Source organism: Pristis pectinata, chromosome 21, assembly GCF_009764475.1.
Source record: "Pristis pectinata isolate sPriPec2 chromosome 21, sPriPec2.1.pri, whole genome shotgun sequence".
Taxonomy (NCBI): Eukaryota; Metazoa; Chordata; class Chondrichthyes; order Rhinopristiformes; family Pristidae; genus Pristis; species Pristis pectinata.
In genome coordinates this window covers 26,816,835-26,830,312 of record NC_067425.1, presented here as the reverse complement: position 1 = coordinate 26,830,312, position 13,478 = coordinate 26,816,835, and the positions used below count along the sequence as shown (strand labels likewise).

Genomic DNA, 13,478 nt, shown 5'->3' with positions numbered 1-13,478 from the left:
TTCACAGAGCGGCGCTATTTCCCGCTTCCTGTTACTTTAAGACTCTTGAACTTCGGTTACTACATAGTTCTGTATAATCAAGTACTGTATGCGTTGCATCTGCAGTCAGAACGAGTTTGTAAGACTCATCTCAAAGATCATCCATATCCTCAAGTTAACTGAGCAGCGAATTATAACACCTCGACAGAGGTGAAACGGTGCAGTGGTTTTTTTTAGTAACACTCGAGCAGATTTGGACGCTTGCAGTTTATAAATGTCTGCTTCCAATAAAAATCATCCATAACCGTCGAGGTTTCGCGGTGTTGTTGGAGATGAAAACTCCCTGTATAAAGTATTGAGCAACAACCAGATTTTTCTTCTTTAGTTCCCCTTGTATTGCTTTTAGTTTTACTGCACTATTTTATCACGCAAATAACCCTGTAGTAAATTGGCCAGATTACCCTCAATGTATACAAATGTGGTCGAATTCAAATTATTAATAAAAGGGGCAGTTCTGTAACTAGATGTGTTTTTCTGTTGCCTCACTTTTAGAAGTAGAACGATATACAAAGAAACACTTCTTAAGTAGAGCTTCACACAACATTTTGAGCGAGGCATGATTAGGGGTTCCACCCGAAATAAGAGTCTGTTTCTCTCCTCGAGCTGCTGATCATTTTCCAGCGTTTACAACTTGCAGAAAAAATTGAACCAATATTAGCAGTTTGCCTGTTCTTGCTAAATTTGACAGAGTCCAGAAATAAAACCAGAAAATGTTGGCTAACATGGCAGCGTCTGGAAATAAGCAACTGCTTATCTTTTCCACGAAGTTCCGATGAAAGATACATATGCCGCCTTCATAATTTATATATTTTTTTCAGTTTTGGATTTTTAAAACTTTTTATAGCTATCCTAAAGTCTGGGTTTGATATTTCAGCGAGAGTGCTGACAAAGAACTGATTAAACAGAAGACTACACATGAAATACAAACAAAATGCTAACATTGGAATTCCAAAATAAAATTAGAAAATGTTAGAAATATGAAACAGATCAGTACAATGGGGAGAGAAAAAATGTAAATTCCGGCCAAGATTCTCCTTTCTATGATGGAACGATTTTTTTTCGGAAACATGATTGGGACGGAGGGAGAGAAGTGGGGAGATCGGGGGTGGATCCGTAGCCTAATTTCCGAGCGAGCACAAGTAGTTAGCTCCAACCGAGAAGTACTGTCTAAATATGTTACTTATCCCTGGCAAGGCTAAAATTATTGCTGGCAGTCTTGACATTTTACTTAATATTCATCTGTCCACTGTTTAAACGCATTTATAAATACATTTATTTCAAATGCGTTAAAGCCACTAAAGGTGGTGCGGAGGTTGGGTGGCAACGGCAATGCCTCCGATATATTAATTGTGATTTCTGGGACGCGGCAGACTGACTGATTGTGGGATGTATGGGGTTGCTCGCCTGGGAGGCGACATGGACACGACGGGCCGAATGGCCCGTGTTGTTACAAGTATAATTTCCCCGAGATGAAATTAAGAGTCTATGTTTCCGTAATAAACAAACACTGTGATGTTGGGAATGGATAGTTGATCAAAATAACTCATGCAAACTGTAAAATTTGGGAGAAGTTTCAGCAGGTGCATAAGTGATAGGTTGGTATCGTGTGCTGGGTTTCTCAGTAAAGGGTTCTTGTGTGGTAGGGGAATGAAGTGAAATCTCATACTGGACAGGATAAGCTTTCAGCCATGCCTTCAGCTGCGCACAATATACGGGCGAGGAGTAGCGAGAACTTTATCATGCCCTCCATTTCACGCCAGAAGATTTTTGGTAAGATATCGTTGCTTTGCGGGTGTACGAATTATGGGTTGAAAACGACGGTCTCCATCTTTGCATTGGAGTGGTACACTGAGATTACAGAAACCACAATGCTCAGCTTTATTCCAACACTCAATTGTTGTCCATGGTATTTTTACAAAAACATAACGAGAGTCATAGACCTAATAGCCTTTAAAGTTGCACTCATGAAGTGAGATTCATCCTTTTCGGATTTTAAACTAAATCCACTTTAGTTTAAACTGAATCTAATCTATTAAGCAGCTTGCTTAATTATAAAATCAGATCGCTGTTTAAATTGATTTTTCAGGCAGGCTCTCGATCATAAATTTCTCTCCAAATGTTCCTTAACGCCGAACAGCACTGACAGGAAGACGCGCACGCACACTGAAACAGCCGGGGGGGAAGCGGACCCACACTTAATACTGAGACATTTCATATATGATATCAACAAATATATTGTCATGCGAGAGAAAGGGATGGTAGACCCGTAAAGCACGAAACGGGGTAATGGCATGGCCAGAAAAGCAAGTCACATGCACGTGTTAAAAATGGAAATTAAAAATTTGAAAGTTTATCTTGAAAAGTTATGCAAAACCCCCGATGCTAAAGTCAGAACAGCTTGTACTAACCTAAAAGGAATTTTATTCCTTAATGTTTTAGCATAAACATAAGGCAGTACGCCACCGTAATATATTTTATGTCAGAACCAGTAAAAGATATCACATTGTTCTGCGCACTCACCTCCTTGCAGAGAAGCTTTGATGAGACTCAGGAGCAGGTATCCCTGGAAGAGCCACAGAGCCATCTTGTCGGGCACTCCAAAAATACTAACGCTCTCCAAGTCCAACCGCTTTTATTCACTTGACCCTAATTGCCACTTGTAAGAGACGGATGTGGACAATACGTAATTAGTGAGGGTCCCGTCTCCGTCCAAGTAGCCAGTTGACTTTTCTCCCCTGTTGCTTTTTTTTCTAGCCATTCCTGCCAACATTGCAGAGCTCTTGCCAGAATCTCGGCAATTGCATCTGTTTTCGTTGCCAGATCGTTTGCGTGCGTTCTGAGACTATTACAGAAAAAAGGACAGCAAGTCAGCCAGATAAGGCAGTTCGAATAGTGCATACAGTATGGGCACAATATGGGAAGAGAGATAAACTAATCTGTAGCATATGCATTAATTCAGTTTTCCACAATATCGCTACAGAAAGCTCCGTAAACAGACTGTGGTTTGGTGAGCTGCTTTAAAAAATAAACCAGTCACCTTTTCAGCAAAACATGCATTTCTAAGGGAACATGATATCAGTTTACTCAGACGATGATTATAAGGATATTACTTATACCAATAACAAATTGCAATGAAGACAATGCATTAAGTATACATATAACTGAACAGTTCTATTAGGACAATTTTATATAGACAAACACATGCCGGCACACCAAAAGCAAAAGAACCACAGATAAATGCAAAGTAAACTACCAGTTCAGGAAATCGGAAATGTACAATACCCGGAAAACAACCTCCCACCCGCCCAGATACTCACACATATACAAACTACTGAAATTACTTTGCATCGGAAAAAAAATATAGATTATAATTCACGTGTTGTAATTATTAAGCCTTTTCATATAATCAGAAATATGTCCAGGTCCAGCCATTCTTGAACATATAACCACGTACAGTGATGGATAAATCCCTGCAGATATATTATCAATTAAACTGACCCAAGCCCAACAGACTGTAAACATATGTTTATTTAAATCGAATTGAAACGCACCAACAAATGTAAAGGCATATTGATGAAGCAAAAATAAAAACGTTAATATAATTACATTTAAGGAAAAACATCGCAAGAAACAGACGAATATTTTTCAGGTGAAATATGCATGGCAACAGTAAATGCCGATATTTCCTGCATGACGTCAGTGAAACAGCCCCAGGATAGCACAGTTTGCAGACTTTTGACTAGTTCTGCCGGTAATGTCAAATTTGTTCTTTTCAATTTGGCAGGGTTTTACTCACTTTGTTGGCTGATTCTGTATCATACGCTCGGCTCTTAGCCAAGCGAGGCATTGTATTATTCATTTTAAGTGGAATAAATTAGTTTGTTTACCTTTCTTAATCAGTCTGGGGCCATCTGGGTTCAGAATGGGTGGACCAGCTTTCCGTGTTACTAGTATTGCAGATTTTCTAGAACCTGTTTTCTGATACAGCATTGCAGAAATTTATTTCGCGCAAAGATACCTTAATAAGTACACTGGTGACAAGAGTCCTAATTTTCCAGTCACCGCCTCGTCAGGATTTGCGGGACTGCGACATTGGCAATATTTCTCGTTAATTATTTGCCTCAAAAAAAAATGCTCCAATTTGACGAACTGTGGGATGATATACCAGTTCAGAACTATTAGAAAAAATATATCTGACACGGAAGTAGTAACATTGATATTAGTGAATTAAGAAAACACTTATTACATCGAGGGAGCAATACGTCGTGTTGGTTGCGAGAATTTCAATGTGCTCTTGACCTTCGGGCAGCTTCAGCCAAAACTAGGTACCTAAAACGGAAAGTATAATTCTCTGGTGGTTTCATCATTCAGCTTGATGGGCAAAAACAGAACGCAAATACTCTGAGTTTCAAATGTGTCCGTGGAACCTAAACAGTTCCGTACAATCTTAGAAATTTCTGCACTGAAGGAAGCCGTTTAGTCGATTACGTCTTTGCTGGCGCGAACTCACCCCAATGGAACCTTTAATGAGATGTTGTTTTCTCCCCCATACCATTTAATATATACTTTCAAAATAAATTGAATACTTCCATTAGATCTCTCTTGACCTACTTTATTCCAGTTTATGTTTTTTAACTTTCTGGCCGCTACCCTTTTTGTGCTGCCAACATTCTAATGAACTTACGTTTAACATTTTCCATGACATTGACATACTTTTTCATATTCTTGTGTTTACATCTAAATAATTTTGCAATCATGGCCTTACAGCTGTTTTAAATAGATGTCTCATCCTTTGTTTGCTTTGACATCTAATATCTCTCCACAGACCCAGTCATGTTTTCTACCAAGTCTTTATTTTGAAGATTTATCTCTCTGCATGAGGCTCCATTTTATGAAGATCATAAAGTAATATTTCTATATCTTCCCTACAAATCCATTGTAGCGGTTAGCGTAACACTACTACAGCGCTAGCAACCCGGGTTCAATTCCGACCACTGTCTGTAAGGAATTTGTACCTTCTCCACGTGTCTGCCTGGGTTTCCTCTGGGTGCTCTGGTATCCTCCCACATTCCAAAGACGTACAGGTTAGGAAGTTGTGGGCATGCTATGTTGGCGCTGGAAGCGTGGCGACACTTGCAGGTTGCCCCCAGAACACACTACGCAAAAGATGCATTTCACTGTGTGTTTTGATGTACATGTGACTAATAAAGATATTTCCTTTCACATCGAACTATGTTGAATTACATTTTGCAAACATTTATATATTCTCTTAACCTGGCAGTCTTTTCTTTATTGTAATGCCTTCTTCCAGGCTTGAGTAAAGTCTGACCTAATCTTATTCATCCTTGGAACTCTGACCTTTAATGTACTCCCAGAACTCCTGTTCACAATATTTTTAGTCTCATTAATGGCTCCCCTCAGAGGACTGTTGTTTCACCTGCCAACATTTCTATTCTATCTAGGATAGATCTTTTTTGTCTCTTAGATATTTGTAGTTTTTCCAGTCCAGAGATATTTCTTTTTGATTTCTTTTTGGCTTTGCTTGTACAAGCTACAACCCTAATTACATTCTCATCATTGGATCCCAAATGGTCTCCTTCCTTCTGGCCACACATTGACCCTGGTATGTTACCCAGTTTTATATGTGGTAGAGCAAACCTTTGCTTGCTTAAATATGTAAGTGTTCTGCTTATATGTTCCTTAAATAAATTATAGATTTGGCAAAATATTACAAAATTAAAAGAACACCCAGTTGCTTTTGGAAAGGATTTCTTTTGTGATCAGGGTTATTAGATAAAAGAACACAGAAATATTGTCTGGGGTACATATACATTTCTGCCAGCAATAATAGTGTTGTTGTTGCAGAGAATAGTCTCTACATTTCTGAAAATATGAAAAACTTGCAGATGTGCAATGATCACCAATTTTCCTGCATTTTGAGTTTCCCTTTTTTAAGTTGCAGAACTTTGAGGAAATTCACTCCCATAGTCTTTGATCTGAAAGCTACAATTGATTTATGACAAATAGTGTAAACTCTTTTGGTAACAAAAATAAGCATAGGGAAATTATTATAGGTTATTTCTATTTTTTGCGTATGCCCTCCGTATTACATCACCAAGGTAGAACTCTGTGGAGCAAGATTTTGTTAGGAAATGTTGGAAAAACCTCTAAGATTTCTTTCTGCACAAAGGTGGCATGAGATTCAAGGTACCACACTTCATCTTCTTTGTCCATGCTAGGCATAGCTAATTGCTGAGCTATACCTTTCATCACTTAATTGACAAATAAGGGCAGATTGATGGGCTGGTACTTGGCTGGTATTGGTTATGTCCTGTATTTTGCTTAAATGGCATACCTGGGTAATTTTTCACATTGTCAGGTAAATGCCAATGTTGTAGCTATCTTGGAAGGTGTTGGCCAATCAGTAGAGTCTAAATCTGATCTGCTGGTGTGGGGTTGCTTAGGATTTTCTACTGTAGACTGCTTTCACTATTTAGCATGCAGCTTGGTGTTGTAGAGGGATTCTCCAACCTTAATACTCTTGATACTGCTCTTCTACTGTCCTCATTGAACTAGGCTTGATGTTAATGCTGGAGAGAAATGTAAACCATGAGTTACTTATTATGATGGAATGCAATTCTGCTGTTGCCAATGACTCGTGTTGCTGATGGATCATATTGCTATATGGATGTTCATTCAGCATCATGGTAGACTTCCTTAATATGAAGGTGGATGGTGGTCACTGCTACCCCAATATATATGGACAGATGCATCTGTGAGAATGAGGCAAAGTATATTGTTCCCTTCATGTTGGTTCTTTCATAATTTCCTATAGCTTTTTGTAGTATCAATGCCCTTACTGCTGTGCAATGAATTTTGAACATTGAAGTTCTCCCACCTGGAATGCATTCTGTGCCCTTATTACCCACATTATTTCTCCAAGTGGTTTTCAATATTGAGTTGTTGAGAGAGACAGAGGTAGGTAGTAATTACCAATTGGCTATGGTTGGTGGACCTTTCCCTCCTACCTGTACATGATATGACTAACCTTTTATGGAGTTTGGCTGAAGTAAGTTATTCTGTGCGAATGCCTATGTGAACTTGTTGTTTGATTAATGTGGAAGGCTACTTTCCAATTTTGGTACAAATCTGCAGTCGTAATGATGAGGGTTTTGTTGGCTTGACTGTGTAGTTGTATCTTTGCTTCCAACGTCTAGGTCAATGATATTTTGCCCGTTTTTATTTACAAATAATTTTTGTCATGGTTTTGATTCAACTAAGTAGTTCATTAGTCATTTCAGAAGGCAGATAAGAGTCAACCATATCTTGAATCAAATATCAGCTGGGTCTAGAGAGGACGGTAGATTTCCTTCCCAGATAATTTGTTGTTTTTAGGACAATTTAACAGCTTTCTAGCCAATGCTACCAAAATTATCTTTTTATTACAGATTTACTTAAGTCACTGAATTCACGCTACCCAGCTGTTGTGCTGAGATTTGAATTCCTGAATGACTAGTCCAGATCTCTTAGCAACTGGTCCAATAATTTTATCACTGCTATCATTCCTAACTCCAACCCCTAAAATAAAGACCAACATATCGTTGTCTTCTAGTCTGCTTGCAGTGCCTGCATGTGAGGATTTGATTTCCAATACAACATTCACTAGTCACTTATTCTTCAGAAAAATGTTTCTCTATTTTTTCCACCAGACATAAGATAAGATCTTTATTAGTCACATGTACTGAATTGTACTTACTGAAAGCCGTGGTTCAAAAGAGAACCACTTGCTATCATCTACATGTGCCCAGGAAGTCTGGCACTTCCTTGCAAATTCAGAAGAACTTCAGAGACATCCTGAAGGTCATAGTAAACCAGGAAAGAAAAAGCAGAATTTTAACTACCATTTTAAATATTTACAGAGCATGAATTATTGAAACATACACATACAACTAATGTAGAACTTAAACTGTTATGATTGGACATTTAAAAAATAGGAAAATGAGTATAAATTCATCCTCTGGCACATGCTCTGAACACAGAATTTATAGCATGTATGCTTGTACTCCGCTTAAATTTGGTTCCATTGACTTCAAAGGCACTAGATTCAAATGGACATTTATCTCATCTGTCCAAGGACGTATTTTTATCCCATAGCATTTTTAAAAACAAATTATATTTGAAATATTTTTATGAGGGAATTACAATACCGATACTCTTTTTTTGTTTTTGTAAGGTTAAGAAATTTTGTTAAGCAATAGTTAAGGCTTAGTACAACATGAAAAGCTCACTTAGATCTCATAACAAAGCATGACATTTTTAGGATATCTTACAATGAGTGATTAGTAAATATTTGTTCTCCTTGTTCTAACAAACTCCCATTGACTCCTTTAGAAAAGGCAAGAGAAACATGGAGAGGGCCTGAATTACTTAACAGTACCTTTTAAGTTTCCTAGTAGAACTAAGCATGCACAAAAGTCTTTATGTTGGTATCAGTTCATAATGCAATGATGGCGACTATTGATAGTTTTGCCATAATTACAACAAAATTCAAACATTTAACATCTGACCCATTTCTATGTTCCACATTATAATTTCCTCTATTTCAGCCTCTAAAGGATCCTCATGCTCTTTTTTTAACATAACTAAAAGCTTAAAGCACAGGTTTTTGAGGCACTGCCCAACAGGAATGACAATTCCATCAAAGAGTACAAATTTACTGTTCTTTTTCAGCATTCATGTTACTATCCCTGACTTATAATAAGTATCTGTGCTTTTGTTGGTCAGCCAGATAACCCAGAATACTGCCTTCATGACAAGAGGATACAGTCTGAAACATTTTCAAGACCATCCTTCATGGCCATCTGCAGCCTTCTCTACAGTAAGTCAGAGGCCTTCCATCAGCCATGTTCCAATCACAGGCGATCACTGCATAATAGCAATAGGACAGGGAATGTAATATGGAAGACTGGCACAATGGGAATCCACTGCGAAAGGCTGATTTCTCATGGTTTTTATTACGATCTAAAGTTTAATTATTGCTTGGAATGTTAATTTGACACAGTCATAAATTCATAGTTGTAGTTGATTTGATATTGAGTTGGAAGCAGTAATGTAAATAGGATTTTATTTATTGAAATGTGGTAATATTATTTTTCCTAGACTGCTCAGTGAGAAAGGGGCTCTTGAAGTTCTCTCCTCCCTTTTAATTTTCTTCTTCCTGCTCCTCCTCTCCCATCGTCTCTATGCATTATTAATAGATGTGGACACAATAGACTTCAGTGAATCTGGACACCCATTTTGTAGAATGCTGCCAGCTACTTCCACTGCAATCTAGGTAATCTGCTGATTTCAGTAATAGCCAATACCTTAGGCTAAGGGCAGTATTGAATTTTCCTGTGTGTGACATATGTGAGCATGCTGCCCAAGGACCCTTATCTGTGCTACCTGTGGAGCAGATGAATTTCAAGGTTACAGTATTTTAGATGTGGTATCAGGACTCAATTTCCCTATTGTAGTCTACCTCCTGCGAACAAGACATGTGTCTTTGCTAATTGCTCCTTGCATTGACTAGGTTCTGGCAGCATTTAGGTAAATCACACAGTTTTTTTATAATCATGACCTCATTTAAAAATATTGAACTAAATGATAATTGCTTTTACCAACATGATTGAGCTTCTTTGTTCACTCAGCAGCTGCTGTGGGATATATTTGAATGTCTAGCATGCAAGTGTTACGGACTCAGTGAAAGTCCCTTTAAGATAGAGAGTGTGTGTGTTTGTGTGTGTGGGGCGTGCTTACGTCAATAGAAGATAAAGGACGTAATGACGTTGTTGAAGAAGTTACAAGAAGAAGGAGAGAGAGAGAGAAGGGAGAGAGACACCAGCCTGCTTGTTTTCTCTATCGATGGATGAGAAACAATAACTGTGTTTGCTACTGAAATCCATGTATGGAAGTTGGAAGTAATCCGGTGGAGTTCACTTTGTTGCTGACCTGTAGAAGGAAACAGGTATTTGTGTGTGGACGACCACGATTCGGATGCTTTTCGGGGTGAGGAAGTCACTACCGAGTAAACACTGGAGTGTCGTTTGGGTTCCATCGTGGAACATTTGGATTTTGTATGTACTCTCTCTCTGTTTCTCTACATCTACGTCTTATCTTCAGACAACGGTGGTTGTTGAAGAAGCCCTTGCTCATGTTTCACCTTATGGCTTGCGGAACTGAACTTTAAGAACCATTCCGGAACTTGGAGTTTGGGACTTTGCCACACACACACACGAAGAGTTTAGTTTTTGGGGTTAACGTTCGAGGTTTAACATTTTTGAATTCTAACGTACTAACATTTTTACTTTTATTTTACGTATTATCATAAGTAGTGATTAATAAAATAGTTTTTAACACTGAATCATGCTCAGTGTGTTTCTTTTGTTGCTGGTTCGTGACACAAGTCCTTCCCAGTTGCTATTTCAAGAGGCTTAGCAATTGTGTCAGTATCAGTAGTTTCCTTTATACTGACATTTACATGATGTGCTCTTTTACTGAATCATCAATAACTGTCAAAGTGGCATGTTTCAGACAGTTTCCTCAGTTTCTTCTACAAGCTACGAAATATTTACATCAAACCTTCTTTTCATCCATTTAAATTTCCACACTTACAGATTATTTTGGGCCCAGATGTTCTTAGACCATATGGATTGTTTCAAAGAACCCAGCTGTGCTGTTGCTGGTCTAGAGGCCTTTTCTAGTCCTGAAGTGGTTGAGAACAGATTGACAGTAAATGTAGAATTCCACTCATTGAAATCAATATTGAATTCAAAAAAATATACCACATGTAGTTGAAATTTGAGGTACTGTTACTTAAGCTCACTTTGAACTTCATTGCAAATTAAGACAGAAGCAATGGGAGTGGGATAGCAGATTACTATCCCAGACGACCAAAAGGTCAGGCTCACTCTTGCAGATTAAATGGTGGTGTTCTGCATTCTGTGCTCTGCAACTGGAACTTGCATTTGGTCTCCAAATGGAAAGAATGGATTGATTACTTCAGGAAGATGTACAAGGGTTAATGGTCTTACACAGGATATTGTTGCTGGCCTAAACCTAAATATGGAGATAGGGTAGTGTAGGAAGCCAGTGAAGGTGCTGTAAATGGACTATGGATAGGCAAGGCAAAAGTCAAAAATGATTGCAAAGGTGATGAAATTTTCCACTTGAGGGTGACAACAGGAAGACCTAACAGCATAGTTATCATCCTACAGGAAGATAAGCTTTAGAATGGCACATGTGAGGAACTGAAATAAAGAATGTGCCTGATATCTCAAAGACAAGGGAGGCCAACTTGGATTCCTACAGTTTCCCATAATATATTTGAAGAAATTAAGTGGACTGCACTTAACCACAGAACAAATCTCAGCCACTTGGAGGAAAATGGTTGTGGATAGGGAATGTTGTATCTTCTGCTCAAGGTGGAACCAGAAAACTCTCAAGATGTGGACTTGAAGTATAGTGATTATTGGATGTTCATGATGAAAATGATATGATAAGGCCAGGAAACTGGAAACTTAAATTGGTGGAAGACATTCAAGTAATATTTGCATCATACATGCCAGGTAATGACCATTTCTGATATGAATTGCTGAGTCCCCAATCAGCATTCTAGAGATCTCCATCGATCAAAGGCTTAACTACCTAAATACCATGGCTACAAGTATGAATGCAATGCAATTGACTCATCTTCTGATTTCAAAGCCTTTTACGCTATGCACAGTGCACCAATCAGGAATGTGATGGAGAACTATTCATTTGCCTAGGTGAGCACAGTCCAGGACAAAGCAGTCACTTGACCAGCTACCAGTTCCTATCCATTACTGACATACCGTTGCTGCAACAGGTACCATATGCAAAGTGCATTGTGGTAATTCATCTGGGGTTCTCCAATAGCAGCTCACAAATCTGTGATCTCCATCTGCAAGTAGGGTAGATGCAGCAGATGCCTGGAAACCCCACCTGCAGGTTAATAGAATTATAGAACAGAGAAACAGACCCTTCAGCCCTCTACATCTGTAATGACCATCAAGTACCTATCTATACTAATCTCATTTGCCAACAATTGGTCCATAGCCTACAATGCCTTGACAATTCAAGTGCTCATCCAGATGCATCTTAAATGTTGAGAGTACCTCCGGTAGTATATTCCAGATTACAACCACCCTCTGGATGAAAATATTCTTCCTCAGATGCCCTCTAAACCTTTTATTTCTCATCTTAAACCTATGCCTTCTGGTCTTAGACACCACTGACATGGGGAATAGTTTCTTACTATCAACCATATCTATGCTTCTCATAATTTTATATACCTATATCAGGTCCTCCCCTCAGCTTCCGCTGCTCCAAGCAAACAAACCCAGCCTATGCAGTCTCATCTGATATATTCCATTCCAGACAATATCCTGGTGAATCTCCTCTGAACTTTATCCTGTGCAATTACATCTTTCCTATCGTGTGGCAACCATAACTGCACAAAGTATTTGCTACTTTAGCCTAACCAATGTTTTATAAAGTTGTACCAAGACCTCCCTGCGCTTATATGTGATGCCCCTGCTAATGAAGGCAAGCACCCCACATGCCTTCTTCATCACCCTACCTGCAAGCTTCAGAGATCTTTGGACTTGTACACCAAGGTCCTTTTTTTCCTTACTACTCCATATATGTCCCACTCTATTTTAGACCCCCAAAATGCATCACCTCACACTTATCAGGGTTAAACTCCATCTGCTGTTGCCCTGCTCAATTTACTAGCTGAAAACTACCACCCTGTAACCTAAGACTACCCACTTCACAATCAGTGACATGTCATCTCTAAACTTATTAATCATAGCCCCTCGTGAACATCTAAGTTGTTTATACAAGGATCCCAGCACCCATCCCCACGGTACACTGTTAGTCACAGGCATTTCATTACCAAAGAGACCCTTCTCTATCACACTCTCTCTCCTATGGCCAAGCCAATATAGGATTCAGTTCATCAATTTGCCTTGGATTCTATGGGTCCTATCTCTATGAACCAGCCTTCCATGTGGGACCTTGTCAAAGGCCTTACTGAAGTCCATATAAGCCATATCAGTTATACTGTCCTTATCAATATATTTAGTTACCTCTTCAAAAAACTCAACTAAATCTGCCCTGACTATTCCTAATCAACCCTTGCTTTCAAAATGTAGATTAATCCTGTCGCACAGAAATTTTTCCAATAATTTTCATACCACTGACATTAAACTAACTATAATTATCTGGCTTATCTCTGCTGCCCTTGAGAACAAGGGACAACATTTGACATCTTCCTGTCACCTAGCATCTCATATGGCCAGCAAAGATTTCATCTCCAAGTCGTACACACCTTGATTTGGAAATGTATCTCTGGTTCTTCGTCTTCACTTGTTTTG

General features: G+C 38.7%; 1 protein-coding gene across 22 annotated transcripts in view; it reads right to left on the bottom strand.

The window, feature by feature from the left end:
* The window catches only part of elna (elastin a), a 168,846-nt gene extending 166,002 nt beyond the window's left edge, over positions 1-2,844 (bottom strand). For 6 of the 22 annotated variants that reach the window (XM_052035710.1, XM_052035692.1, XM_052035701.1 and 3 more), the window contains exon 1: positions 2,560-2,842. In XM_052035710.1, coding sequence (XP_051891670.1) covers positions 2,560-2,623 — 64 coding nt within the window. In that variant the 5' untranslated portion in view covers positions 2,624-2,842. Of the gene's footprint in view, positions 1-2,559 lie in introns of all 22 variants that reach the window. The other 16 variants (XM_052035695.1, XM_052035711.1, XM_052035700.1 and 13 more) reach the window with 4 other exon arrangements.
* Positions 2,845-13,478: the final 10,634 nt, after the last annotated feature.